This window comes from Ixodes scapularis, unplaced genomic scaffold (genome assembly GCF_016920785.2).
Source record: "Ixodes scapularis isolate PalLabHiFi unplaced genomic scaffold, ASM1692078v2 PGA_scaffold44__24_contigs__length_19508400, whole genome shotgun sequence".
NCBI lineage: Eukaryota > Metazoa > Arthropoda > Arachnida > Ixodida > Ixodidae > Ixodes > Ixodes scapularis.
The window spans coordinates 17,958,042-17,985,472 of record NW_024609873.1 but is presented as its reverse complement, the minus strand read 5'-3'; the positions used below and the strand labels follow the sequence as shown (position 1 = coordinate 17,985,472).

Below are 27,431 nucleotides of genomic sequence, written 5' to 3'. Positions count from 1 at the left end.
ACCTTCTGTCACTACCCCAGGACTTTTGCGAAAGAACTTTTAAAATATTCAATGCTAACAGGCATTTCTTTTTTAGTTGCAAGATGTGACTACGGAAGCTAAGTTTCTTATCAAAAATAACGCCTAAAAATTTATGCTCAGGATGTACGTTTAGGGTCCGACCTCCCAAAGTTAGAGTGGGTTCTGTAATGATACCCCTTCGAAGAGAAAACAGAACACAGACTTTTTTCTCTGCTGAAAATCGGAAACCATTCTCTTCTGCCCAACGTGTCATTCCATTAATACCTAGTTGAACTTGGCGTTCACAGATAGCTGAATTACACGAAGAGCAGGATATTTGCACATCATCAACATGAAGTGCATAGGAGAGAGATCGGGGAAGAACCTGTCTAAGAGAGTTCATTTTGATCAGAAACAAAATAACACTCAGCACCGACCCTTGGGGAACACCATTCTCCTGGACAAACGTTTCAGAAAGTGTCGTGCCCAATCTCACCTAGAACGAGCGCTCATCGAGGAAGCTCTTGATAAGAGCTAGCATTTTCCCACGAATTCCAGCTGAAACTAAATCCCTTAAAATTCCGTACCGCCATGTGGTATCATATGCCTTCTCAATATCGAAAAACACAGATAGACAATGTTGTCTGTTAACAAAGGCATCCCTGACCGTTTTGTCTAGGCGAACAAGGTGATCAACAGTTGATCGCCCTGTCCTATACCCACATTGAAATTTGTCGAAGAAGTTTTCCTGCTCTAAAAAATACACCAATCTAGAGGTCACCATTCGTTCAAACGTTTTTCCCAGGGAACTGGTGAGTGCAATTGGTCTGTAGCTGGAGGGTAATGATGGATCCTTTCCAGGCTTTAGCAAAGGAACCACAATTGCCCTTTTCCAGAAAATGGGATAAGTTCCACTGCTCCATACAGAGTTAAAAAACAATAGGATGGTATCTAATGTTGCAGGATGTAAATGCTGAAGCATACTGTAATGAATAAGGTCTGGTCCCGGGGACGAGTTCTTTCCCTTGTCAAGGGCAATCATCAGTTCCACAAGGGTAAATGGTTGATTATAAGCCTCGTTAGAACCACCGGTACATTTTATTGGTACTTTCTCTTTGGCGGCCTTGTATTTTAGAAAGGTGTCTGAATAATGCTCAGATCCCGAGACAGACTTGAAGTGTTCACCTAGAATATTTGCCTGCTGTTTTAGTGTGGGAACACTGCTGCCATCCAATGTGAAGAGAGGGATAGTAAATGCACGGTAATCCCCTCTAATTCTATGAACCCTGTCCTATACGACTTTTATGCCTGTGAAACTGTTGACTGAAGAAGCATACGACATCCACGTGGTTTTTTTAGATTGGCGTCTTACATTGCGGGCCTTAGCACGTAGCTTTTTAAACTTAATGACATTTTCAACTGGGTAACGGCGCACTATTGTCCATGCACAGTTTTGCCGCTTACGAGCTAGGCTACGCTCCTCATTCCACCAAGGCTTTGGTTTTGATGGTAAGCGTCCTGACGTTTTTGGAATAGAGCACTGTGCTGCTTGGACAATTACATTAGTCACAACTTCACAGGCTTCATTTACATCTAAGCTAGCTAATGTATCTGGATGCAACTCTGACTCCTTTTTAAAAGTGGCCCAGTCAGCCTTTTCCAACTTCCAACGCGGAGTTCGAGTTTGTAATGACTTAAAAGAGACTGTGCTTTTTAAAACAATGGGAAAGTGATCGCTACCATAGGGATTCTGATCTACACTCCATGAGAAGTCAGGCAGCAACGAGGCACTACCAAGGGAGAGGTCGATGGAAGTCGATGATAAGGATGAGGCGCTAAAATAAGTTGAAGTACCAGTATTAAAAAGGCAAAGGCTTCGAGAAGTTAGAACCGATTCGATTATTTTCCCGCGAACATCAGTTAGATTCCCACCCCAAAGGGTATTGTGGGCATTAAAATCCCCCACCAAAAGAAAGGGCTTTGGAAGTTGATCTAAAAGAGAGTGAAGTTCTGCACTTGTTACAGCTTGTGAGGGTGATAAATATATTAAACAAACAGAAATGGCTTCATGTACTAGAACACGCACTGCCACTGCTTCTAAAGGAGTGTGCAAGGGTATGGCCATACAAGCAGCCAGCCTTGGAACTACTATCGCTACTCCTCCAGATGAAATGGTAGCATTTAGGCGGTCCTTCCGAAAGACAGTAAAATTTCGGAGGAAGTTGGTATGTGTGGCATTTAAATGTGTTTCTTGTAAACACAGGGCTGCAGGTTTGTGTTCCTGCAGAAGATATTCAACATCGTCGAGGTTAGTAAGTAATCCCCTGCAATTCCATTGGAGAAATGTTGCACCCATGTGTTGGAGATTCTTACTTCGGGGGTGTTACTTGTTTTTTACTTTTATGGCGGGCCTTGGGAGTCTGCCACTCCATGTCGTCTGTGTCAGACGCATGAGAGGAGGCTTGGGTACATTCATCCATAGGTTCTGGGTCCTGTGGCGAGACCTTCCCAGATGGTATGGAAAGGCTCTGGCCACGAGGAGCCAGCCGTCGACCACGTCCACCTCCAGCCAAAGAGGCGGTGGAGGTGCCAGGCAGGGAGGCGCCAGAGACCTCCTGTTCCTGCCCTTTGGGTGTTGGAGTGGCACAGGAACTATGCCGCTCCTTGGATGAAAATGTCTTCTCGTGAGAGCGTGGGCCCCTCTCCCTTGAAGGGGATCGCGGGCAACGGACAGGCTTGGCCGTTGCCGACCCAACCTGTGAAGGGGATGCCGCCTGTGCTCCCTCCCCACTAACTGGGACAGACTGCTGTCCCGTGAGAGCGGGAGGGGTGGTTGTCTGGCTGGAGAAGGCAGTAGACCCCCCAGCCGATACTGCACGCCCGGGCAGCTCGATTTTAAGCTTGGGCGTGGGGGACTGCAGTGGCTTCCGGTAGTCCAGAAAGGACGTCTGGGTAGCCACTGCAACCTTCAGTGGTGCATGTCCCCGCTGCACCACCTGCGCGTAGCCGCCCTTTCGCAAGAAAGCAAAACGACGGCGTGCCTCCAGGTATGACAAGTTTTCTTTTACTTTTAGAGTCAGTATTTCTTTCTCATCTTTCCATACTCTACATGATCTGGAGTATGCCGGGTGGGCCTCATTGCAATTTGCGCAGTGTGCGCTGTTTGTGCAAGTGTCTGTCTTATGATCAGTTTTACTGCATTTCGCACATGTGGCTTTCCCGCGACAGTTCTGGGAGCCATGTCCGTACCTCTGACACTGAAAGCATCTTCGGGGGTTAGGGATATACGGCCGAACCCTGCAGTGGAGGTATCCGGCCTTGACAGCTTCAGGAAGTGTGGCGGCTTCAAATGTTAGAACGATGTGTTTTGTTCTTATTTCCTGCCCGTCACGTCGCATGCAGATACGTCTGGCGGCCACGACTCCTTGGTCAGAAAGACCTTCAGCAATTTCAGTGTCTGTTGTCTCTAGAAGGTCCTCCTCGGAGATTACTCCCTGGATCGTATTTAGCGTGCGATGTGGCGTGACTGGCACCTTATGGTCAGACATTGTACTCAGTGCAAGGAGGGCCGCACTCTGCATGCTGGTTTCAATTTCTACCAGAAGGTCGCCAGAAGACATTTTTTTGGCTTTGAAGCTCTTTCCCACAACACTTTCCAGTACTTTTGAAACAATTAGGAAGGGTGATAATTTTGAGAGCTGTTTGTCACTTTCGGAGTGAATAACCAAAAACTTAGGGTAATTGGAACGAAAACATGGAGTCTTGTCTGGGATGATAACTTCGGTGCGGTCTCTTTTCAGAGGCCGATCAGGTTGGTTTGACTTGGAACCCATAAAAGTGGGGAGGTTTTCAGAAACTGTGGCGCATCGCCCACCACCGAGCCCAACAAGGGGGTAGGTAGCACCCCATAGCAAGTATGGCTTGGCTGGGTATGCTACACTACCAGTGCTACCCAGTAACTATAACCAAGTGTGGTTCAAGAAAGGTATCTGTCGCCACCCAAGGTTAGCCCTTGCCGCCAAAGAAAGGAGAAAAAGGAGCAAGAGAAATGAGAAAGAAATGAAGGAAACAGGACAGCTAAAAGTGAAAGATCGGAGGGGATAGTAGAAGAAAAGGCGACTAGACTGAATCATCCTGGCCGGGCCTTACCAGGACTCCCGTCTACGAGAAGCGGGGGCCGAAGTGGTGTATTGCCTCACCCGGGGGGCCCCGAAGGGTCCAAACCGCACAAGTATGTCGGTAGCTGAAGAGAAAAGCTGCGCAAGCAGCTTAACTGGCCCTCAGCCTTCAACAGGTACGTAGCAGTTGCGAAAAAGGTGCGCGAGATATTATGTGCTGCAATAGCAAATTTCGAAGCAATGACAAAAAGTCTACCGAATAATTAACGACAGCATAAAACGTTTATTTTGATAGAAAACAAATGTTCCCTAATCTCAACTGTGCTGCAAGATTGTATATGAAAATTATAGCGTACAAGCGTGGGTAATAATGTCGGCGAGGTCCTTTTAATTGTCCCAAGGCCCTAATCTGTGCGTGATGCATCTACTACCCAGAGGTCAGCGAGTGACGAGTTGAGTATGTTATAGGTTTGCTTCTAAGTGGTACCAAAAAAAGAGTAAAAAGCTGTTCGTTTCAATATTCTTGTTTATGCTTTATATGTGCACGCTGGACACCTAGGGCTCTAAACTCATGAAAGACAAAGTGGGGGCCGAAGTTCACGGAGTGCACCTACTGGACAATTACGACGATGACTTGGCGCTTTCGTCGCCGGCGTCCAATCGGCGCGCTTCGCGAACTTTCGGCTCCACCTTTGTGTTTGACGAATTTAGGGCGCGCATACTCCATTCGCCCCTGAGAGCGCGGCGAAAGCTACGTGCTCGATGGACCAGTCACAAGCCTGCCTTTCAGCACGTGATAAGGCTCACGCCCTTACTCACCCACCGAGAGCGGGATCAGGCGATAAAAAGGGACGCGCTGTCAGCTGACGACCTCGCAGTTCCTTTAATAATAATAATAATAATAATAATAATAATAATAATAATAATAATAACAACAATAATATTATTATTATTAGTAGTAGTAGTAACAATAAAAGCTTTAAAAACACCGTCATTAGCTTACCAGGGCGCAGTAAACGAAACAGCTGTGCAAAAGACGGTTGCAGTCATGTGGTACTTATCTTAGTCGGTATTGACGCACGAACTTCGTAGTAATTGCCAGCCGGAATTGGTGCAGTTTTAATGACTTTACGTTATAAGGGTTCCGCTATTAGCGTTTTATTCCGATTTTTACGTGTACGAATGATCTGTACAAAACACGTTTTATGGCCATTTAGTCAAAACAGCCCGTCAAACGATAAACGATCTGAAAATATCAGAAAAAAAACGAATGCTCTCGGCATCACTATTAAAAAACTCAACGTCAAATCAATGAAGCTGCTGTAGGAAACTGAGTACGTTAAGAGTCACCAAATGCAGCGGAAGCGTCAGACAAGTTGCCGAAAAGATTAAGCGCAAGCTTGATCCTAAACTTCAGCGGTAAAGCTCAATTTGCTAATGATTGCTCTTTAGACGAACAAATTCTAAAATGTGTTCAATCTCTATTAAACTTAGAGGGAGCTCCACAAGATATTATCGCCAAATTAAAACCCAACCTCACATCATTTATTTATTTAAAAAAAACTGTTTTCATCAAACACAGCCCCGCACCGTTCCATCACTAAAACTTAAACAAAAGCTCACATAAAAAGAAACACGTGGAAAGAAAAGCAACACGCGTTACTTTTTGCCTAGTTTCCCCATCTTCATTATTCATCCAGTTCCCATTTGAAGAGCAAATAACTCGACCTGTTTCGAAAGGTCGATGAAGAGAAACTCACAGTTGATGAACGAACTACATTTCGAGTCAATACCGCCGCGTGGAACATGGCGTTTCGTAGAGTTTGCACAACAAATCGCACATTAGCGGAGCGAATGCGCTGCCTGAGAGAGGATAACAGCAGCTCGTTTGTCAAAGCGTTGAAGAAACAGAATGCCCGAGGACTGTATGGAAAATAAAAATAAAAAGAAGAATATATAATCGTAGACAAAAATAACGAGAAAAAAATTAAACGTTGGTTGCAGCTCCTGGATCATCCAGCATTTCATAGGTGCACTTATCTACACCATTCTTGTTCGGTACTCATTACAAGTAATCAATTTACTTGTAATCGATCAATTTTTTATAGCAATTTTGTAATCGTTTGATTACATATCATTAGGAAGTAATCGCAACCGTAATTTAATTACTTTTGTAAGTACTAAAATTACTTGTAACTTAATTTTTTCCCCTCCCATTTCAAATAGCCCCCTTGGTTCGTACAATTTTCCTACGACGGAATCCTCATACCAACTCTTTGACAGGAGTATGTTTTACGGAAATTGGTGGATTATAAAGATATTTAGATCATAATTTGGTGATTCTAATCCGATACTGGAAAGTATGAAAAAACCGGCCGTCTCCAACCCGGTAGAAAACTGCCGTTCCCAAAATCCGAAGTAATCGGAGAAGTAACGGTCACTTTTTTCAATAGCAGTCGATTGTAATCGGTTACTTTTTTTCGAGTAACGTGTAAAAAACTGGTCTGTGGCCAGGAATATCAAGACAAAAGAATGGAAGTGACCTGGTTAGGAAACATCCTAATCTAAATCCCGAGACACGCCTTGCCCGTCATCTTATTTCTTCTGCGTGTGAGAATTTAAATTTAAAAAAAAAATTCGTTTGTTTCCTTTCACTTTTTTATTGTTTCCTTCAAATGTAGCTTGAAAAGTTAGGATTCAAGTATACTTTCAACTCTAATTTTTCATACGTTCTTCAACGAAGATGTCAAAATGTATGAATTAACACGTTCCGGACAGCACAAACTCATACGACGTGATGTTTTAAATAATATGCGTTGACTCCCAACGCACCTGATATGGTTAAAACGAGGCAGACCTACTTTTATATAAAGAAGCCACTGACCCGAAAATTAAACGATGGAACCTTAACTGACCCAATTGTTGCAGCTTATTAAATAGAATCTATTGAGAATAAAAGAAAACTGGAAGCTTTCGGACACCATTTAATAATTCCAGATAACATGGCATTTTTACTGGAGTTTATGGAAATATTGCTAAAATCAGCCTCATCAGGAATGAACAGTCGACAGATAAACGAATATAATAAAATCGCGCATGAACTTACTCCCAAGCTTTAATTAGGGACCCGTAAAAATTATAATTTAGCGTTTAGTTAGTATCAAGGAGCCGAATTCATCATTCAGATTTTGTGAGGAGAAACTGGTTCTTATTTACTCGGATGACGTGACAAACAAACATTTTGCCCACGTCGGACGCCCGCCAGGGCTCAAAAAAAAGAGCGCGAATCAGAAGTTCATCGTACACAACTTCCCCCGCCATCTCGGGCGTTCTGAGAACGTGGCGCCATCTGTGTAAGCCTTCCGTCAACTCTCAAAAGGGGAAGGAGACATAGCAGTTCAACCCCCCTCGCACCCGCCGCCACAAGAAGTGCTTCGCCGTCGCCACGCAACGAAGCGGAGGTGGCGGCGGCTGCTTATTTTTAGCCGGTTATATCGACATCGAAACAGAGACAAGTGATTCGGTCCCTAATGAGAACATTTATAAGCAGAAGTTCGCGCAGTAAAAATAAGAAGAAAAAGAAGAATTACGACTAATTACCGCATGGGCCAAAAACAGAGCACCGGTATCGCAACAAGCAGCACGCTCTCCCTCGTCGCGGTGATTGCGAGTGCAGGCTTGCCCCGACAGGTATTTCGGAATCCTTATTGGACCCGCATCACACGCGGAGCAGGTAACCGTATCCATAGTTGTATCCGCATATCCGACCCCCAATCCTCAATGATTAGCTTTTGTAACTAGCGTGCTCGTGCGAGACAAACCTCTCCAGCAAAGTTTTATTCACAGTGGCGTTTGCGTTGCGACCGCAGAGCGGATCCGCGTAAAACCATGATCGAGTGGAAAGATTTGCATTGATTTCTTCTGGGCGAGGGAAAGGAAGGCTAGGGAGGAGGAAACAGATGGATGTCTGGAGGGGAGAGGAGGAAACATCCCCCTCTCCACCCTTCCGCCTGCTTTCCCTTCCCCGGCCTTCCTTTAACTCGCACACGACTCATAATCTGTCACCGGCTATAGTTAAATTCATACATGGGTAAATTACTTTCAAAATGGAATTTAATTACAATTACAAATTACTTTTAAAAAGTAATGCAATTACTTTACAATTACTTATTTCTGAAAGCGACTTGACTTGGGCCATATAGTTTTAAACTAGTTGTAAAGAATGCAACGTATTTGCTCATTCCTAGCACCAATGTTTCAGGAGGCTTAAGCATCGCTGCATAAATGCCACGTATTGCACTTCCCTTTTATGAACTTTCTTAAATTCATGTTAGAACTAGACAGTTTGGGGCAATGAAGTACTACGTTCTTATACTTTTAATAAATAATAAATTAGTTCATATGCTGGAAGACGCCAGATCGCCAAAGAAAAAATTGGGTTGACAGACTTTTGTTAGCCCGGAAAATAAGAATGCGACAATTAGTCATATACGAATATTTTATAAGTGTTAATATAAAACTAAAATCCACACGCGCTAATACGACCGCATTCACGTATACAAACATCATGGTATTATAAAATATTCACATTGAGTTGGAATGATAATGGCTCAGGAATATATAAGAACCAAATGGGGGCTCCCGAACCATTGGCGACAATATTCACAGGTGCGAGGTCAGTCTCCAAAATGCTTACGCAAATATTATCCGAAGTAAAACCAACGGGACATAAACTTCCAACTAATACAAAGATACAAATATGCGACAGTACTGAAAAAGGGACGCAAAAAACTGATAAAAAACAAACAAAAAACTTCATAGACAATTAGCTGAAAGCTGAAGCTCAATATTCTTTTCTTTCAATACGTTGGCAGGTTAACGTTAGGGTTTTCTGGTCGCACAGCAGACGGCGCAACACGCCGCCGTTGAGGTAGGCTCCAAAGAGGATTGCCTCTCAGCCCGCAGTGTAAGCAACAACAAAAAAAAACAACAATGCGACGCCATTTATCTTGTGGCTGTGTGTGAGTGCGTGTCTTTGTGCGTTTCACCGAGAGTTAGGCCGCTTGAGCGAGCGCTCAGGCTTTCAGAGAGATTCCGTCGACACCGCAAAGTTTTGCAAAAGCAATTGTATCTGAAATGTTGCAATTACTGACGCTAGAAAGTAATTAAATTACAATGCCTTTTAGACGCAAGTAATTAACTGCAATTACAAAATACCAAGAAAAGTAATTAAATTACAGTCATTCAATTACTGTATTTCAATTACTACCCAAGTATGGTTCAATTGCGAGCGCACACGAGATGAACTGGGTCTTAGAGCAATAGTATTAAGAAACGGTTTATTGAATTTTCTCTGGCGAGTTTCTCTGCGCACATTGTACGAGTACACTGATGCCCGGCTTAAAGGGGCGGTGCAACAATTTGCGGACTTTGGCTAATTAATTGCGGGAATTGATCCCGGCCACATATAAAACGAAGGACCGAAAACTATTCTTTCCTGCTTGTCCTAGTTTTCATTCAAAAAAAAAAAAATAAAAGAAATTGGTATCTCTGGCACCCCTCAACTCAACATTGAAGCGGCACCAGCTTTGCCTGTGACGTCATTCGGAGTGGCGTTGGTTTCCGGTTGGGTTCTTCTGGCTTCCGTTTCCCCAGCGCTCGCCGGCTCGCCAGGCTCGCCGCCACGGTGTACTCGCCGCTCTCCCGCTCTCCCGTCGATTCCCGACCAACATGGCGGCGCGGCGGGCAGTCGAAGTCAAAGTCGAGGTCGAGACACCAGGAACAATAACGATACCGCGATACTACGGACCACGACCAACGCACTCCGTCGAGCGAGGGAAAGACAAAACGTCCAAGTTGCTCGTGTAGCCGCCGTAGGCGCCACGGGCGTCGACGGATGACTGCGACGGCAGGTTCTGTTGACTTGCGGTAGATGGCGCCACAAATAATTCATACCCTTTTAGCGGCAATATTAGGCTTTTGAAGCGTTTCTGCACGCCTAAACAACAAGATTTTTTAAACTTAACCTTAAATCAAGCTTACAATTGCGTAACACTATCACTTACAAAAACCACTCCGAATGACGTCAGACCACAGGTTCCATTTGCGGCCACCATGTGGCCGCAGGTTGGGAAAAAAAGGGTTTTTTCTTTTGCGATTACGCAGCGAAATAGAGGTATTTTGGGGAATGGTGGCACTTTTTCTCTTACTTATGCCGAAGTAAACGATATAAAAAATACAAGCTGCACATTCGTTCAGTGTTAAAATCATTGCACCGCCCTTTTAACGACCGAATGTGCGACCATGTACGTGGCCTGAAGCCGCAGACACCGTCTATCGTCAAAACTGGAGGGATGGAAGGAGGGAGGGGAGGAGCTTTGCCCAATCCGCGTAGCTTTGGAGACTCTCGATCAATTCCGGCAAAACCATCGAACCAAAATGCATTCGTCTTTGTTCAAGTCTCATCCGATGCAAGGACCACTCAGCGGCAAACGTATGTATTTGACCTGCTTACTTAACAAAAATTAAAAAAAAAAAAAAAATCTGAAGACGGTACGGTTAGGAAATTACCCAATATTTATGTCGCGCAGATTTCAGAGTTAAAATATGACACAAACGCAACAACTGACGACATAAAATTGCAAAGAGCTTCTCGCGCTCATTCCTTGCCCAACATCGGAGGAATGGCTGTTCCTAGGAATGTCGATTCCCGAAGAATGGCGATTTACGCACCTTCTATTGACTTCAGGAATGACCGAAGACAGACACGGCCAGGGCCCCTAAACTCGTCAAAGACCAAGTTGGAGCCGAAAGTTCGCGGAGCGCGCCGACTGGACGCTGGAGGCAAAAGCGCCAAGTCATCGTCGTCATAGTCCAATCGGTACGCTCCGCCAACTTGGGCCCCAACTTTGTCTTTGAGGAGTTTAGAACCCCAGATCAACGTTATTAGATTAGCTCAGTTACGGAACTGCTCATAGACGCTGGTTGCACGACCAGTACGCCCCCTTAGGCCTCATTCACACAGCCGTTTTTTCGCCCGGCCCGGCGAAAACGCCGGCCGTCCTTTTCGCCGGGGGAGAGGGTGTTGGGACCGGTTTCCGTCCGAAATCGGGGCGCCGGACCCGAAATGGGCCGAACGAGGATGTTCAACGTCCCCGGCACCGGCGGGAGACCGGGAACGCCGGCGCCCCGCTCCATCGAGGGACGGCCAATCACAAAATCGGAAACTTTCGCTAAATCTGGCGGATTCTGGTGACCATGGGCACGGCCGCGGCAGGGGGAATTGACCGTACTGTGCCCTTACCGCCCTAACGAGTCGACGAAGTTGACGAAGTCAACAAAGCTCGTTTCGGGAAGGAGGGAGGCCAGCGAGACGACGGGCGCATTGTGTGATGTTTACGGCTTTTGAACAAGGGGCATACAGAGATTTTGATTTACCGCTGAGCTGCTGCTCGAAATGGTGAGACCACATCGGTTCCTTTGCGATAGACGCAAATGCGATTTTAACGAAGAACAGCCGAAGAAACAAAATATGGTCGTCGATCATCGGGGACGAAATGCGGCGCAAGGAGTGATTGATGTGAAACGTGCTCGCGGTGGGTCTTGTCGCTTTTGTTTCGAAACGCGGAGACAAATAAGATCAATGTTTTCAAACATGCAAGATCGTTATCGGTGACCCAAACGCAAGCTCCAAGGAACAAAACAGTTGCGGCTGCGCCCATCGACGCCGATAGTCCGCTACATTTGGTGGTCGACGCCGCCACAAAGCAGCCACAAATACGGGATTACAAGATTGGTAGTAGAGACCGAGGGAAGTGTGAAATTGCGCACGAAATAATAGGTTATACCTGTTCTACAGTTTCACGAAATACAAACGTTCGACGCGGAATTTGAAAGGTGCAGAAAGATTTCTAAGCTAGGTGGCGCAAGCTACCGCCCAATATAAGGGGACACAGCCGCCAGCATTCGCCGGGAGCTCCGCCGCCGCTGGTTCGAACACTCCTCCGTCCCCGCACCGTCCCGTTTTCGGCACGGCGCCCACGGCGCTTTCGCCGGGACGGGGCGAAACGCCGGCTGTGTGAATGAGGCCTTACCCACCACGACTCGCCTCCCGTTGTTCGGCGAGCCGGACGGCTGATGATAACTGCACTGGATTCTATGGAATACATAAGTTTCGAAGCGCAGCGTCTAGATGGCGCTCCACCGTACTCTATGAAACACACAGTTCGTAAACCAAAATCTAGATGGCACTTAGAACGACGGGAGGCGGACTGAAGTGAGTGAGGGGGGTACCCCCTTTTGCGGGAGTTCCACAACTGAGGCAATCTAGTAACGTTGCCCCAGACGCCGACGCATTCCAGCAGGCCTCTATTGGCTGTGACGTCATCGGTGCTCCGGTGCCCGCCTGACGTCACTTGTACTTGCAGGCAATGGGGAGCCCCTAAATCGACGGGCTTGGGAATGACGGCCGTCTGCGCGCTGCCATCTTTGTCTACTGGGCTGCGAAACGAGTTTTGAGCCTGCGCAGTTGCGTCGTCCACGATCCAATGACTCGGCAATTTTTTTTTTTTTTTTCAGCTGGATGATAAGCGGTGGAAAAGTCACAATTGCGGACGCCACGGAACTGCCGTGCTCGCTTATTGACCCACGCGTTAGCTCGGAAAGAAATTGTGGTGACGCTGACGCTGGGCAGGCAACTGGAACGAAGCGATAGAGCAAAGGACATCGGTTTCTTCGACGAAATGAACAACGAATATGATTCGGCTAAAGAGACAAAAGGAAAACGGAAGCGGCGGGTATTAGCATGCGGGCTGGCGAGACGAGTCTGTCCTACCAATTATATATACGGGGGGTTTGGGGGAGAGGCAGCGGTGCGTGACGTCACGGTCACGTTCCCGTCTATTCTGGGCATTGGGCGCACGCGGTGCGACCTTACAAATAGGGGAAGGCGCAAGGCCGGGGTCGGGACCTTTTTGTCTTCCCGCGTCGGATCACGTGACATGGCGGTCTTTGAGAAGCAACTGGGGCGGAACGGTCACGTCCAGTGAAGATAGGGACGATGCGTGATTTCCGTGTCGAAACCATCCAGAATGACACGAAAGCACAAAAAAAAAGTAAGATATTTGACAAAAAAAGAGAAAGGCAGAGAGAGAGAAAACAAAGCAAGGGGCCAACTACAAATGGAAAGACAATTTACAAGGTTTTCGAATTCGAGAAGAAAAAATATAAAAGCGTAGGTACAGCAGTCGAAAACTGCGAATGCAACCATAAGGGGGAAAACCTCAGATTGCAAAAACTTAAATATATAGTAACAGCGACCCGTGACGGAATGAAATCGCAAGAAGCTTTTCATTTATGTTCCGAGGACATTTCGATTTTAACGGCTTCCGCTAAATAAGCTAAAAAAAAAAAAAAAATAGCGCGGTGCACGAAAGTATAAGCTAAAGGCACGTTCACACACTTGCGACCGAGTACGACCGACTGAGACAAGACAGGTTTTTAAGCCTCTTGGGACGGCGTGGGACCGGATGCGCTGCTGCGGAGCAAGTCCTACGCCGCCGCAAGGAGGATTAAAAGCCGGTCTTCTCTCAGCCGGTCCTACTCGGTTGCAAGTGTGTGAACGGGACTGAAGGCACAACACTATCAAGGCTAACGAAAACACGCAAACACTCCTCCAGCACGCGCGAGAGTTTATGATCGGACATGTGCAGAAGAGTATATTCGACATAAGCGTTCGTAGTCATTAACTGATGCATTTCAGGGAACAAATAGCGAAACATTATAAAAAAAAAAAAAAAAAACAACGTAGAATGTTGGCATTTTTGTTGCCCATTTTTACACATAAAAAAAAAAAAAAAACGTAAACACTTTTTTTTTTTTTTTACCCAGGCATCTATGTGGGCCTTCCTTCGCTGCCCGAAACTCCAACCTCGCGCGTGTAGCGCCACCGCCTTCCCTGTGTTTCACGTTTCGGCCGCCAGGTCGCGTCCCATCTCGCTGCACTGGAGTCCCCGCTTCTTTCCCTCACGTCTTTTACGCAGGTCGGCGTCCCCTTCGTCGAACGCTCCGGACTAAGGAAAAAAGCTCGCGCAAATAAAATCCTTTACCCTCTCTCTCTTTCTTGGAGCTGCGAATACCGTTCCTGCTCCGGTTCGCTATACTTCCGGTTTTCGGGTGTCCGTAGGTGCCCAACGTCCGAAGCCCAAAGTAGAACAAACGAGGATTTTTTAATTATTATTAAATTACGCAGGATGACAAATGAGCGGCTAATGCAAGAGGAGAAGACATATTAGTTGTCCACTTTCGTCTCCAGATCGCGTTCCCGATCTACGGCCGTCTCGGAAAATAGACGAGAAAAACGCAAGGAATCAGCGTCACTTGGTACGCTTCCTCAGCGGCGGATGGAAGAAAGCGTTATTAGCGCCAAAACGTTTGGGTTCTTACAGCTCAAGTGAGTGACGTCACGACCAGCCTTTCCTCGACGTGACGTCACGGAGGTGTAGTCCCGGCTACTCATCATCAGCCGCGAACTACAACTTGGACGGTGCGTGTAAGAAGCGCGGTAGAACCTCGGAGTCGTTTCATTCTTCAACCGACGCCGACAAAGTGGACACCTTTTCCTCGATGAAAGCAAACTTCATCCAGCTAAAGAGGCGATGAGGAGCGGTCAAGGAGGCCGTCGAAAGAACGGGAGCCCGCCGATTCAAAGCCTCCGCGACGCACTGCGCCCGTGAGGCGAGAAAGCGGAAAGGTCAGCGGTCAGGGCGCCAGTTGCTGGAGGAAAGCGGCAGAGGCGACGCAGGGAGGGGCGTACGCCCCCGATGAGAGCACCCGCTGCTCTGTGAAGAATGTCGACGCGTGCCGGAATCGTGCGAGCCTTCCTTCTCCTGCTCCGCTTGGACGCGGCGGCGAATACTACCGCGGAGCGGTGCTTTCCGCAAAGCCCGCGTGCTGGGAGGGAAAAGCGGCTTTCGGGGGATCACCTCTTCGCGAAGCCGGAGCGGGCGGGAGGGACAAAGCTATGCGTCCGACGTTTTTTATTTGTTTCTTCTTTCCCCCGGATGCGGTGTACACCTTCCCGAGGAAGACGATGGAGCTGAAAGAGCGACGCCGAGTCTTCTTACTTTTGATTCGAAGGAATGCTTGCTAAGCCCGAACTCCGCCCGCGTGCTTAGTTCCAGTTCTTTCCTGGAGTGGGGAAGCTGGTCGAAATCGGCGAACAGCGGATTGTAGAGTTCGGCTTTCCGTTGTGCCCAATGTACCAGGTTTGAAAAAAGAAAAGAAACGCGTTTTTTTCGTTTCTGTATTTTTATGTTTGTTTTTTTTTACTGCAAAAATGAAGTACGTATCCCCGAATGCTCCGTTTTGGCCCAAAATGTAAAGCTAGGGGTTGGGACTACATGCCAGAGTTCCAGAACGTACCCTTAGCACATTTAAAAGTGATAGCCGATTTTTGAAAAATTGCCAACGAGGAAATAATAAAACAACGAATACATGGAGATAAGTGGCGTCTGCTGACGTGAACGGGGCTCTTTTTCTGATCTGGTGTTTCAGAAAATCACTCATAAATTTTGAACCAGATCACGGCAAGTTCTGACATTTTAGGCATATGGTCCCAACCGCCAGCGCTACATTTGGACGGAGATTAAGCGTTTGGAGATAAATAGGTCATTTTTTCGGTGAGCAACCCATGGTTCTCTTCTACAAAGAGATAGTGTTGTAGTATTCCAAGCTCAGAACGAGCTTTTCTTTTTATTTATTCGTTTTTTAGTCCGTTCTTTAAGAGATCAGCAGGGCTATTCCGTGCCTGTTCACTTTCACAAAAAAGCTGTCATGGCTCTGAGATTGAGACGAATTTAGATAACGAGCGTAAATTACTTTCGGAGAAGCCAACCTATTTCCTGTCTGCTCCTGTAAGTTTTCAAACGTAACTCGATGAGACGTCCGTATTGTCTCATCTGGAATGCGCGCGAAGCGCCTGTGCCAATGTAAACCCCCATTTGGAGAAATGAAATACCACGCGAATATCTAAAGCGAGCTTCAAGGTTCGAGGCAAGATGTTTTCCTCTTTCGCTGCGAACGCATTTGCCTGAGATTCAGATGCATTAGGGAAGGTCTGGAGTCGGTCACATATTTTCGTTCCAAACAAAACCCCTCGTCGCAGAGAATGCGATTCAAACGTCCAGACCTTAAAACTTTAAAAAAAGAAGCCACGAAAACGGAAGAGACAAAAATTGTCTCATAAATCGCTTCCAGAGGTCGTTGGACCGGGACTGGTGACAAAAAAAAAATCCCTCGTCGCAAGAAAAAAAAAAAAAAAAAGAAACCCGAAGTTGGCGAATGAGAAAAAAATCCAGGAGAAAAAAAAGCTCCGACAAGGGCCCGGAAACGACCGCTCGACCACCGCGGAAGCAGCTGACGACGGGAGCGCGCCCGCCTCGCAGATCGTGGCGTCTCACCCGTCACCGAGACGAATCCGTCCGCAAACGACGTTAGGACGACCGTCGACAGACGACCAGCGAGAGATCTCATTGATCCGTCGCTGATGATACGAGTGACTGCCGGCTCCACTGCCGGGTCTCTCTCGACCGCAACGCGTCCGGGCACACAGCTGCGTCGCAAAACTCGGCCGATGTCGATCAAACGTCACGTAAGCGTCCTTTCCAGAATCGGTCAGCGTTTCTTGCGCCCCGCCGATAGTGAGGTAGAACTGTTGCCGAAATGGCTGCAGAGACTGTCGTTGATATGCATTTTGTACCGACTCGAACTGCTTAGGAACTCCAGCGGAAATTCTAGAAATGTTTCTCTCCGACGTCTATGAAGTCTTAAAGGGGCGGTGCAACGATATTCAATTGGAATGTTTCTCACTTTACACGAGCTTACTGGCCCTAGTGGGACTCAAGGTTACTCGCACGCAACGCCAATGGCCAAGAGACTCCTTTGTTGCGGTGTAATTTCAGAGACAAAAGCGAACATTTTCATTCAATCTCTCCTTTGCAAAATTTGATGACGTTTGATGACGTAAAGTGGGGATCGCAGTACACCCAAATGACGATATTTGAATGCTGTTCATAGATTGGACCCGAGCATTGCGTGGGCACTCGATTTGGGCTCGTGATACTGACGAGCTCGAGAAGCGTTCGGGTGGTAGTGGCCCGTGTCCAATCGCTGCAACGACGACCGTAGCCGAGCCATAACAACGTCTGGAACTCAGCGCGTGTCCTGTGCTTTGCCAACCTCAGCGCGTGGCTATGATCAACATTGGCGGCATATAATCGAATCCAGATCACGTGGCCGCTTGTTCTGGCTGTAAGTTGAGGGGGTAAACGCTGCTTGTTTTTCTTTAATTTTTTACTGGGACTTCTATTGTGTGGAGCGAAAAACGAACGCGCGTTTTATAGGTCATTAACGTCAGGGATCCGTTCTAAGCGGTATTTGCGCAAAGTACAAGAATTGTTGCATCGCCCCTTTGAATTCTCCGATTATAATATCTACTTCACTTGGACGGGTACCCCGCGACCAACCAACGACCTTTTTTTGGAGCATTACTGCAATTCAAATGCTCCTCTTACAATATGGGGATAAAAACATAATATGTCTATCAACACGATAAAACCATTGGTAACTGTACTTAAATTATATATATATATACTTTTAAGGGGGGGGGGGGGCATGATCTGTGTCCAGAAACCGAGATAAGACAATTTGGGTTCCAATTGCGAGTATATTTGTGGATCGATCGTTTTCACAAGGTATTCTTCTGAAATCGGCCATATTATGCGAGAAAAAAAACAATGTAAAGGTGGTCGCGGTACAGGGCTCAAAGATAGTCGGATAAACACACATTTCCGTTTATCTCGGTTTGGATGCACATAAATTTGACTTAGGCAGAAAACAAAGCAAAAAACTCTTCAGTTGTCGTTTACGAGGTATCACATTCGTCTGGCCCCAGCGTCCATAATTACAGTGGGTAAGAAATGCGCGCCGCCTGCTTCGTATGTTACAAACCGAGCCACGGACGCGTAGCTACGTATACGGGTCGCTCAGAAAGGCCACCGCACTCAAAAGGACCCGGAAATAGACCCGTAAGAATAAGGGATACATGCAACGACTTCAGTATCCTACGAAATGGGTTTTGATGCACGTTTCGCGAGTGAATCCTAGGAAAGCCCTTGCGGCAGCATCTAACCATGCAACACTGGCTTTTTCTTCCGTTGTTTGTTTTGTGTTCGGTCGGGTCTCCGGAGCCCACTGGCGGCACTCATCTGCACACGCGGGCGCGCCGGAAAGAGGTGCACGCGTTATGGGTTTGCCGAAGTCCTTCCGCTCGGGCCACGTACACAGCAGCCTCGCTAGAGCGTCGTGAACCGCCTCTCGTTTCATCAGCATATATCCCCCCTCGAGAAGAGAAACTGAGGGAAGATGAGGGAGCGCCCGGGGACGTCGGAATACCCAGCTCCGATTCCAAGGGTTAGGGGTTAGAGGCAAAGGCTGCCTTCGTCATCCACCCACTGTCTGCCTCCCATCGGAGCGAAAAAGAGCGTCGCCCGCTCCTCGCACAGCGTCTAGCGTTCGAATGCCAGGCGCCAGCGTTCGACGTTCGCACGCGTTCGCACAACGAGTAAAGACAAAGGTAGTTAGCCGTTCCGTCTACCCACATCCAATGACAGTTTAGCGCTCTGGCGTTCCCGCGTACCCCTATCCTTTTCATTCTCTTTTATTTCCCCTTAACCCCCTCCCCGTAACAGAGTAGCCAACCAGGACTGTTAATAACTTCTCTTCAGTTAACCTCTCTGTTCTTCCTCCTCTTACCCTTTCCCTCTCTCTCCCTCGTCTCCCCCTCAGTTGCTCACCGTATACACAGGAGTAAGGGAGACGTTTATTTAGGGAGTTTGAGGGAACCGTTTCTGCACGTCCGATACGGTACGATGGGCCGTCCGTGCACAACCGTAGTCTTCTACGGTTGTGCACGGGCAGTTCGTACAGGAGGGCCTATTGTAGCGCATCGGATGTGCGAAAACGGTTCCCTAAAACTCCCCATTGAATCGTTCCAACTGCACCTCAAAGCGAGTACGTTTTCCCAAATTCGAAAACCGGCATATGATGTAACATCAAAGTGTGACTTAAACTTCGTTCGAGCCCAAGGGCCAATCAAACAGCCAAAGAGGCGCAACGTCCATGGCCTGCTTTCTGCAGTTGATAGGACCAGCCGGTATTCGCCGTCTCTCTGTGCACCGCTCCTCCGCCAGCTAGTCAAGTGCAGAGAGCACGCCATGACGTTGCGCTTTTTGCGCTGTTTGATTGGCCCTTCGGCGCATAACATCGGCCGCGCTCAGACCGAAGCTGAAACGAAGTATAGCTTCGAAGCGTGGAAAGGTCGAGAGAAAAACTGGGTTCGATCGCAGTAATGAGCGTGCGTGCGCCTATCCACGTGGCTTACCTAACATTCCACGGGTTAACAAAGTGATATAAAGCGATCCCTTTCGATAAGCCTAATTTCCACGATTCTCCACGAATTTGGGGATGGGAAAAGCACTCATCCGGTGGAAAGAAAAAAGCAGAAAGAGGACCCGATAAAAGACATTTTCCTGTATACGTGCGCGTATTGCCCGATCCAGCCGCGTGCTCTACGGACGCGACCGTGGGCCATTTCAGGAAACCCATGGCGGGTCGATAGCGCGGCCCGTATCGAATTCCCGATGGGACCGTTTCGCTGCGCGTATACGCCGTAGCCTAACTCGGAGACAGAAGCGTCGGCGCAGCGGCGGCAGCCCCGTATATATCTGGGTCGACCGACCCCAAGGGCCTGCAGTGTAGCCGCCGCTGCAACGATGGGAGCGGGGACACAGCGGAACTCCATGCCAACGTATACAGGCTTATCGCGCATGCGCCGAGTAACCGCGCTCGTGTAAATATATAGGGCAGGGCCCCGCACTCTCGCTTCCTCCGGGGAGTCGATGAGATGACACCGGATTATCCCCCTCTCTTTCGGTAGAGACAGAAAAAACGAAGTAAAGGAAATAACGGTGACGAGCGACGTGACAGCCCCGCAATCATCAAACGAGAGCCGAGGATGGAGCGAGGGCTCGACCCACTGAGTGGCGCTTGTTGATCGTCGTCGGCGGAACTCGCGGGTCTTTGCTCCTTTTCGGTCCAAGTCAGGCCACAGCGAACGCTACGATCAGAGGGAGTCCATCAAACAGCGCCAAAAGGGCATAGTCGCGGCGCTTCCGTCTTTGCGCGTTGCCAATCACCGGCTAAACCAATCACGCACAGAAAACGTGAAATACTGTTATAAGTCTATGTAATGCGAAACTAGAGCGCAGATTTTGAGGAGAAGGGGAAAATAGGCAGGGAGGGAATGCCCCTCCTCCTCTGATACTGCTGCTGAAATTGTTCACGGGTGACGTGACACGAGGTCGTGACGTCCTTTTTCCCGCTAAATTTAGCGGGCAAACTGAATTTGTGTTGAGCTCACGTGACGTCAATTTCCCCGCTAAATTTAGCAGAAAGACTTCCCTCTAAGGAACACGCAGCGCATTCGTACAGGCAGCGCGCCCCGCTGTCCTCCACAGACGCCGGTCGGGCGGCGCGACATTGCTGCAAGCAGTGTTGAACACGTGATAGAGTAGTGCACGGGGAGAGGGAGGGGGAAGTTCCCGCCAGAGCCGTATATCTAGAGAGTTTGGTCAATGGGAGGCGCGGGCAGAGCCAGGGCGTGGGCTTGGCATACTCTCTTGACCAACCAGAAGCCGAAAAGAATCCCCTAGCGGTGGTAGCGAGAAACAGTTCTGATCAAAGGTCTGTGTTCGTAAATGGTTTTAATAGGCGCGTAAGAGTGAAGTATAGTAACTCTTCATGGTTGAAAAGAGGGTGCATGTGTTGTTTTGATCATGATCATGCAGAAAGATGCAAGAAACGAATGCGCCGCTCGACTCTGTTTTGCTCGGACAGAGTGTGACCGCTCGGACGGGAGATTCCCGGCCCTCGGCGCTTGGCGTAGGGATTATGTCGATTGCTCCGCTAGTCGCACTCTTCCACCATCATTTTTGATGAGCGTGATTGAAACGTCACGTGTACCATATTTTCAGTCATCGAGAGTTACTCTGATGCAGTTATCAGGTTTGTTTCTCGCGACCACTGCCAGGGTATTATTTCCGGCTTCTGGCTGGTCACATTCGAATTTGTGAAGACGCCCTGGAACACGCCCAGCCCGCTTTCAGCCAATGGCGCCTCCTCATTTGTCTCCTATACTTCCCAACGAATGGCCAAACTCTCTACATATACGGCTCTGGTTCCCGCTACCCCTCCCCCCTCTCCAGTCACGCCTGACACGTGACCCGAGAGCGAAGAGAGAGCGGCGGCCGCGCGCGCGCCATTCTCTCCCTTTTTCTGGCGCGCGCGGCGCAGCGCTAGGAAGAGAACTTTTTCTGCCGGGTGGCGTACCCTGGAACTATGACGCGTCGCAGCAAATGGGAATTTAGGTGCCGTTTCGCTCAGTCAATGAGAAAAGGAACGTTTAGCTGCGACGAAACAAAAAATTAGGCACCTCCTTTACGTGTCGGTAGCTTTCCAACCCGAGAGAAGCGGTGTCCGCATCCCAGACGACTCCTCGCACGAGCCCCGTGACAGTTCCTAGTGCGTCACTCGGCGGGAACTAAGCGAGAAATCTACAACCGCCCGAAACGAAGGACATAGAAGGAGAAACGCGCTATTGGAATTCCGATGACGCGCTTCGGTAGCGTATAAACGATTCATTTCCAGAAATTGCAGCCCGCGCAACTCGGTTCCAGTGACAAAGAGGTCGAGCGCGCTACTAGCACTAGAAATGGTCACGCGCAGAGTCCCGCAGGCATGCACGCAAGCACGCAAGATATGACGGAAACATGTGACGCACATTTCTGCCTCACGCGGAGGCGAGGAACACACGCGGGGTTTCATATCTTTTGCTTATTTCATTTTGATTGTTCGAGGAAGAGTCCGTTCGAAAGTATTCTTGAAAACCAACGAGGTAGAAAGCGACTGCAGGCAACATCACGCCACCAGAGGCGAACCCGGGGGGACTTCCGGTTTGGAGAGGCACGCCCCCAACGGGAGAGGACGGCTGATTTGGCGCCAACGGCTCTTTTGGTCTCCCTTGAGGGCGTCCCCACTGACGGCGACCTTATATACTTCCGACTTCAATAGGGAGTTGCTCGTTTGGCTACCTCGAGCCGGTATGTCGACTCCTCGTCTTGCCACCACAATGATGCAGACCATATCACTTCTGCGCCTGCCGGCAAAATCTCGCGGAACCATTAAGAGCTTAAGAGGATACGAGTGAAAGTCGGCTTGTGAAGATCCCTGACGGAGAGATTCAAAGGGCGGTTACGCCATTGGCGTCATTAGGAGCCGTCTTCAGGTTCCGACAGTATACGCCTCGCAAGTGTGCTCATTTTCGTCTTCTGCGCATGAGAAAGGAAGTAGCGGTGACGTCAGAACGCCGAGCCCTGATTGGCTGATCGCGACACCCTGTCTCAGCGTCGTCTGCTCCTTTGCAACGTCGTCTGCTCGCAACGTCGTCTGCGTCTGTCTTACCCTTCCTGCGACTTTCGGAAGCGAGCTCGACTTCGCCTTTCAGAGGGGGCAGACTAAATAACTCGAGCGGTACGTTGTTTTTGTCTAACAACTAGCAGACGCGCATCAAGGAGGGAAGTCAAACGACTCACTGGCGAGCTCTCCCGAGGCGCTGAGGTTTTTTTGCTAAGAACCGAGAGAGGGTAAGCGTGTTTGTGCCCCGCAAGTTCCCTCCCAAATACTTTTTCCCTCCTTTCGTGTGCGGCGAGACCCCTCATTCTTTAACGGCGTCGGCGGGTTGGCGCAGTTAAGCGCGATCCAAACCAACGCTTCTTTTTGCGCCTGTAGGTCGTGCGGCTGCGGATGTGACGTATTTTCGTGACGTCGCGCCGCTTCTTCGCTCCTTCCGGGCGCGCACGAAGAAGTTGGTTGATTTCAACTTCTTTCTCAAGCCGCACAAAAAAGCGCGGTGACGTAGCAGGCCGCGCCTGTGTCCCGGCCAATCGGTGGAGGGCAAGCTAGTTCCGGCTCCGCGTTTCTCGCCGTCTGGCTGCCCTCTCCTCCCCCCCTTTTATTCTCTTCCAACATGACAACGCGATCTCTCTCCCTCTCTCTTTCTCTCGCCGGCCAGTCTGTCGCTGTTGCACTTTGCTTGTGCGCTCGTGCCTGCGTGCGCGCGTGCGCCCCCGCCCGTAGCTGGCCCGTCCAAACCAAAGCGCACGCTTCTGACTCAGAAAGCGCGCCCGGAAACAGCAAAAACGACGCGGAATGCGTCACATCCGCACCCGCACGACCTACAGGCGCAAAAAGAAGCGTTGGTTTGGATCGCGCTTTAACATCGTCTGCTCTACGTCTGCTAGTCAAAGCGATGGTTGCTTTACCTTTCCTGCGTCTGTCGGAGATTCACCGCTTTTTCACCGGCGAGAGTCACCGTTGCCTCGGGAAACAAGGAGATAACAAGAGGAAGAAATTGACCTCTTAATCTAAAATTGTGGTCAGCGATCAAAGTATAATACGGGAAGGGTTCACAAAGGCCGCGCGGGCATATTCCATTCAGCACGCCAGCCGGTTGTGGGCAGACGGTCGCCGAGTCGCGGAGTGCATGCTAGGCCTAACTGCCGTACTCGCTTGGTCGTGTTCGGTGTAATCGTGGCCGTTGGAGCTTTTCCCGGGTGTTTGTGGATCCTGCGTTCTTGTTCGTCGTAATCTGTTTCAAGTGCTTTTTACTTTTTTCTTGCTGCTTGAAGTCGGGACGCGTGAGAAGCGCGCGTAGAAAAATAAACGTTCGTGGATCGTCGCGACCGCGACGCTGTCGGCCATGCTGGTGCGTAACACAGCTTCGGAGCTGTCGTAGGATTTCGTCGTAACCTGCGCGAAACTTACGAAAATTTCGTTTCGTGAATGTTCTTAAGTTTTGTCTTACGCACATTTTTGGCGCAAGATCGTTTTGTAAATCTGGCCTCTGCACTTCCGAAAGTCGCAGGAAAGGTAAGACAGACGCAGACGACGTTGCGAGCAGACGACGTTGCAAAGGAGCAGACGACGCTCAGATAGGGGGTCGCGATCAGCCAATCAGCGCTCGGCGTTCTGACGTCACCGCTACCCCCTGCGCAAGAAGCAGACGAACTTGCCCTCCGCATAGCACATGCTATCGTGTGCAATCGTAGTGAACTGTTTTTCCCCCATTATTCGAGTCTGTAAACGGGATATTATAATGCTACTTCGCCCAAACATTGCACCGCAGCCATGCTTGCTCAAAGCCTGTCCTATGCCCCACTCTACTTTTCCCATAATAAACTTTTCTTCGTCTGTCCAAGCAGATATATTTTTATTTACCAACGTTCCCACGTTTCCTTCGTATATCGCGAATGCAAGTCCTGGCTATGCAAGTCCTGGCAGGTTCTCTACGCCAGGTGTGCGTCCTTTACTTAGTTCTGCGCAAGCGCTGAGCAGAAACGCTCGAATCGTAAGAGTGTAGAGGAGCTGCTCATCACAGGTCAAGACGCTGCAGACAAAAAATTAGGCGGTGGATCTCGAGCCAGTTACAACAATTCGTTCCTTTTACGGCAGCAAAATTGCGGCGGCCCCGGATCGCTGGTGGATCGTTGAAACATCCCCACAGAGAGCGGGGCACAAGACTCGCACCGGACCAGCGTTGCTGGGTGAGTAGCAGCGAGCGATCTCCTAGCCCCCAGCGACAAAAATGGGAAATAATGATATTAAACGCAGGCTCTTGCGAAGAAAGGAGCTCCGCATAAAACGAGATTTTTACTTTTTACAGCACTTTTGGCATCGGTGTTGTTCTTAGAGCTTCGTGACTGCATTTCTGACGTTCTTGCACTACCCAATATGTGCAAACGTTTCTAAAAAAAGAAAAAAAGACGGAGTCTGGCAAAAGCGCCCCCCCCCCCCCCCCCCCCTCCCTTTGTTGTGTCATGGCGTCAGCATAAACAAATATTGCGACGCACATGCAAGAGAGCAGACATTTTTTTAGTCTCGTTAGCAGACGCGAGCGGCGCTCTACTCTCGATACCGGATGGCGCTTGCGGCGCATGGGACTGCGGAAATAGCGGTGGCACGCGCGAATGTACCCACAGACTACACGACTCCTTTGGGCGTGCCGTTTGCTTTGTCGTCGTGTGCGGTTTACACCGCAGCGAAAACGGCGAAAATGTCTGCTAAGCCGCAGTCCCCGCGAAATGCCCCCAGGGCGGCGCGCCCGGCAAAAAAATGGCCGCGCGCTAAAACGTCGAAAATGCTGGCCCATACCAAGAGCAGCTGAGATAGAGGAGGAAATGGGAGCTCTGATTGGAAGGGGGTAGACGCGAAGGTTAGCCGCTTTCGTCTCTACTCCAACGCGTTCGAACGCGAGACGCTGCGCTAAAAGCAGCTATTGGGGGCGAGACAAAGCCAGCAAGGCTTCGCGTCCACCCACTGACGTTCCAACCAGAGCTCGGCACTCTGATGTCACCACACGCCCTCATCTTTTTCTGTCCTTCAGTTTCTCAACGTATAGCGCTCATGCATTTCAGCGCGCCACATTTAACGCACCCGTAACGCAAGAGACACGCAACGCCGAGCGTGTGACACGTGCACGCACACTCGAGAGGAGGAAGAACTCACGTTGTGGCTGTCCAAACTGCAGCGTGCTAGATGCTCCTGAAAACAGAGGGGAAAAGAAAGAGATTAGAAAAGTCAGCGCCACACAACTTTCTCTTTTGTAGGCTGAAGAAACACCTCGACGCGAAGCGGGCAAAAGGAACCAGATCCGAACGCATCTCCGCGCCGCCACCTTTAATTGTCGTCACTTCCAGTATGGGCGAAAACATTGTTTTGCCTTCGCCACGTCAATAGAAGGCATTTGGGATATAAGCGTAACCGTCACACACTCTCGTTTTGCCTCCCGTCTATTTTTTTACTGATCGCAGGTTGAAACGTTTTTATATTTTTTCGACGTCCATACCGGATACGCCTATTAGGTGGCTGGGGACGAGAGTACACGAAGAAGGTCTATATGCGCCCAGAAACTGAGGGACAGGAGGAGACAAGAGTGAGCGCGACGTCAGAACGCCCAGCTCTGACTGGAATGATTCTTGGGTAGACCGAAAGCTCCTTTGTCGCCATTGTACTCGTCGAACGCATTCGAACGCGAGAGCCAAACACCGGACACCGGCGTTCCGCGTTCTAACGCATTCGACGAGTGCAGCGGAGACAAAGGCAGCTATAGCTTTAGGCCTACCCGCTTATCATACCAATCAGAGCTGGGCGTTCTGACGTCTCCTCCTCGCCCTCCGTTTCTCAGCGCATTGGGCCCATATATCAAAAGTGGTTACGAAGTGGCAACAAATGACGTCATAGAAAGAGGCGTGTCATGCCGTAGGATGTCGCGATCCTGGCAGTTAAAGGTAAAAATCCCAGCAAAAAAAAAAAAGAGAAAAAAGTAGGAGCGAACGTCGCGGTGTCCCAACTCCTGGCTGCCCAAGCTTCCGTGAAGTGCCAAGCATGGAGAGCAGCCTGCAGCAGAACGGGCACAGCCACCACCGCTGTTGCTGTTACACCGGCAGGATGGCCACCGGCAACAGCGTGACACTCCTACGACGTCACCAGGCGGAAACCGAGGAACCACTTTGTACGAGGCAGTAAGCACATGTCGAAGACGGCGTTGCAGGCACCATTCCCCGAACTCCGGACAACACAAACCCAAATATAAAGGATAGCGAAAGGAATAGCAGACGCCCGCGGTCCGCCTTTTATTTTCCGGCTATGACCGCATCGATTTTCGAGAGGCTCCAGCGAGGCGGCGGCGCCGCTCGCAACATACTTCGGAAGCACGGAGTGGGTGTGCGGAAGAGAGCGCTATTTATCTCGTCTCTGGCGCTTTTTTTTTTTGCTTCGGCTTTTCTGAAAAGCGCTTTATGCAAAACCCACTTTTTGTTTTTTATCTTCTTGGTTCAGAGGAGAATGAAGCCGACAGAGCCAACGACGTGGGAGGACAATCCTCCCAGATCTTCGAAAACAGCAGCCAGCGCTGCGCTGCTCTAGTCCTGGTCACTATCAACCGAATAAAAACGACACCAACTGGTAAGAATATTAATAATAAAAGTGTGCACAATCCTTATTAATTTCTATTCATTTGTTTATCTTTTTTTTTTATTTGTCAGGGAATAACGGTTTCCTGTTCCTTGACAAGTCATTATTGGTTACTGTAATATATTCACTAATACGAGGAGAACGTTGTTCTCGTATTAGTGACTATAT

At 48.9% G+C, this 27,431-nt stretch overlaps 1 protein-coding gene across 2 annotated transcripts in view; it reads right to left on the bottom strand.

The window, feature by feature from the left end:
- The window catches only part of LOC8038022 (spermatogenesis-associated protein 13), a 256,862-nt gene that overhangs the window by 104,916 nt on the left and 124,515 nt on the right, over positions 1-27,431 (bottom strand). For both annotated transcript variants that reach the window (XM_040498875.2, XM_029973469.4), the window contains one exon: positions 25,797-25,832. In XM_040498875.2, coding sequence (XP_040354809.2) covers positions 25,797-25,832 — 36 coding nt within the window. The remainder of the gene's footprint in view (positions 1-25,796; positions 25,833-27,431) is intronic.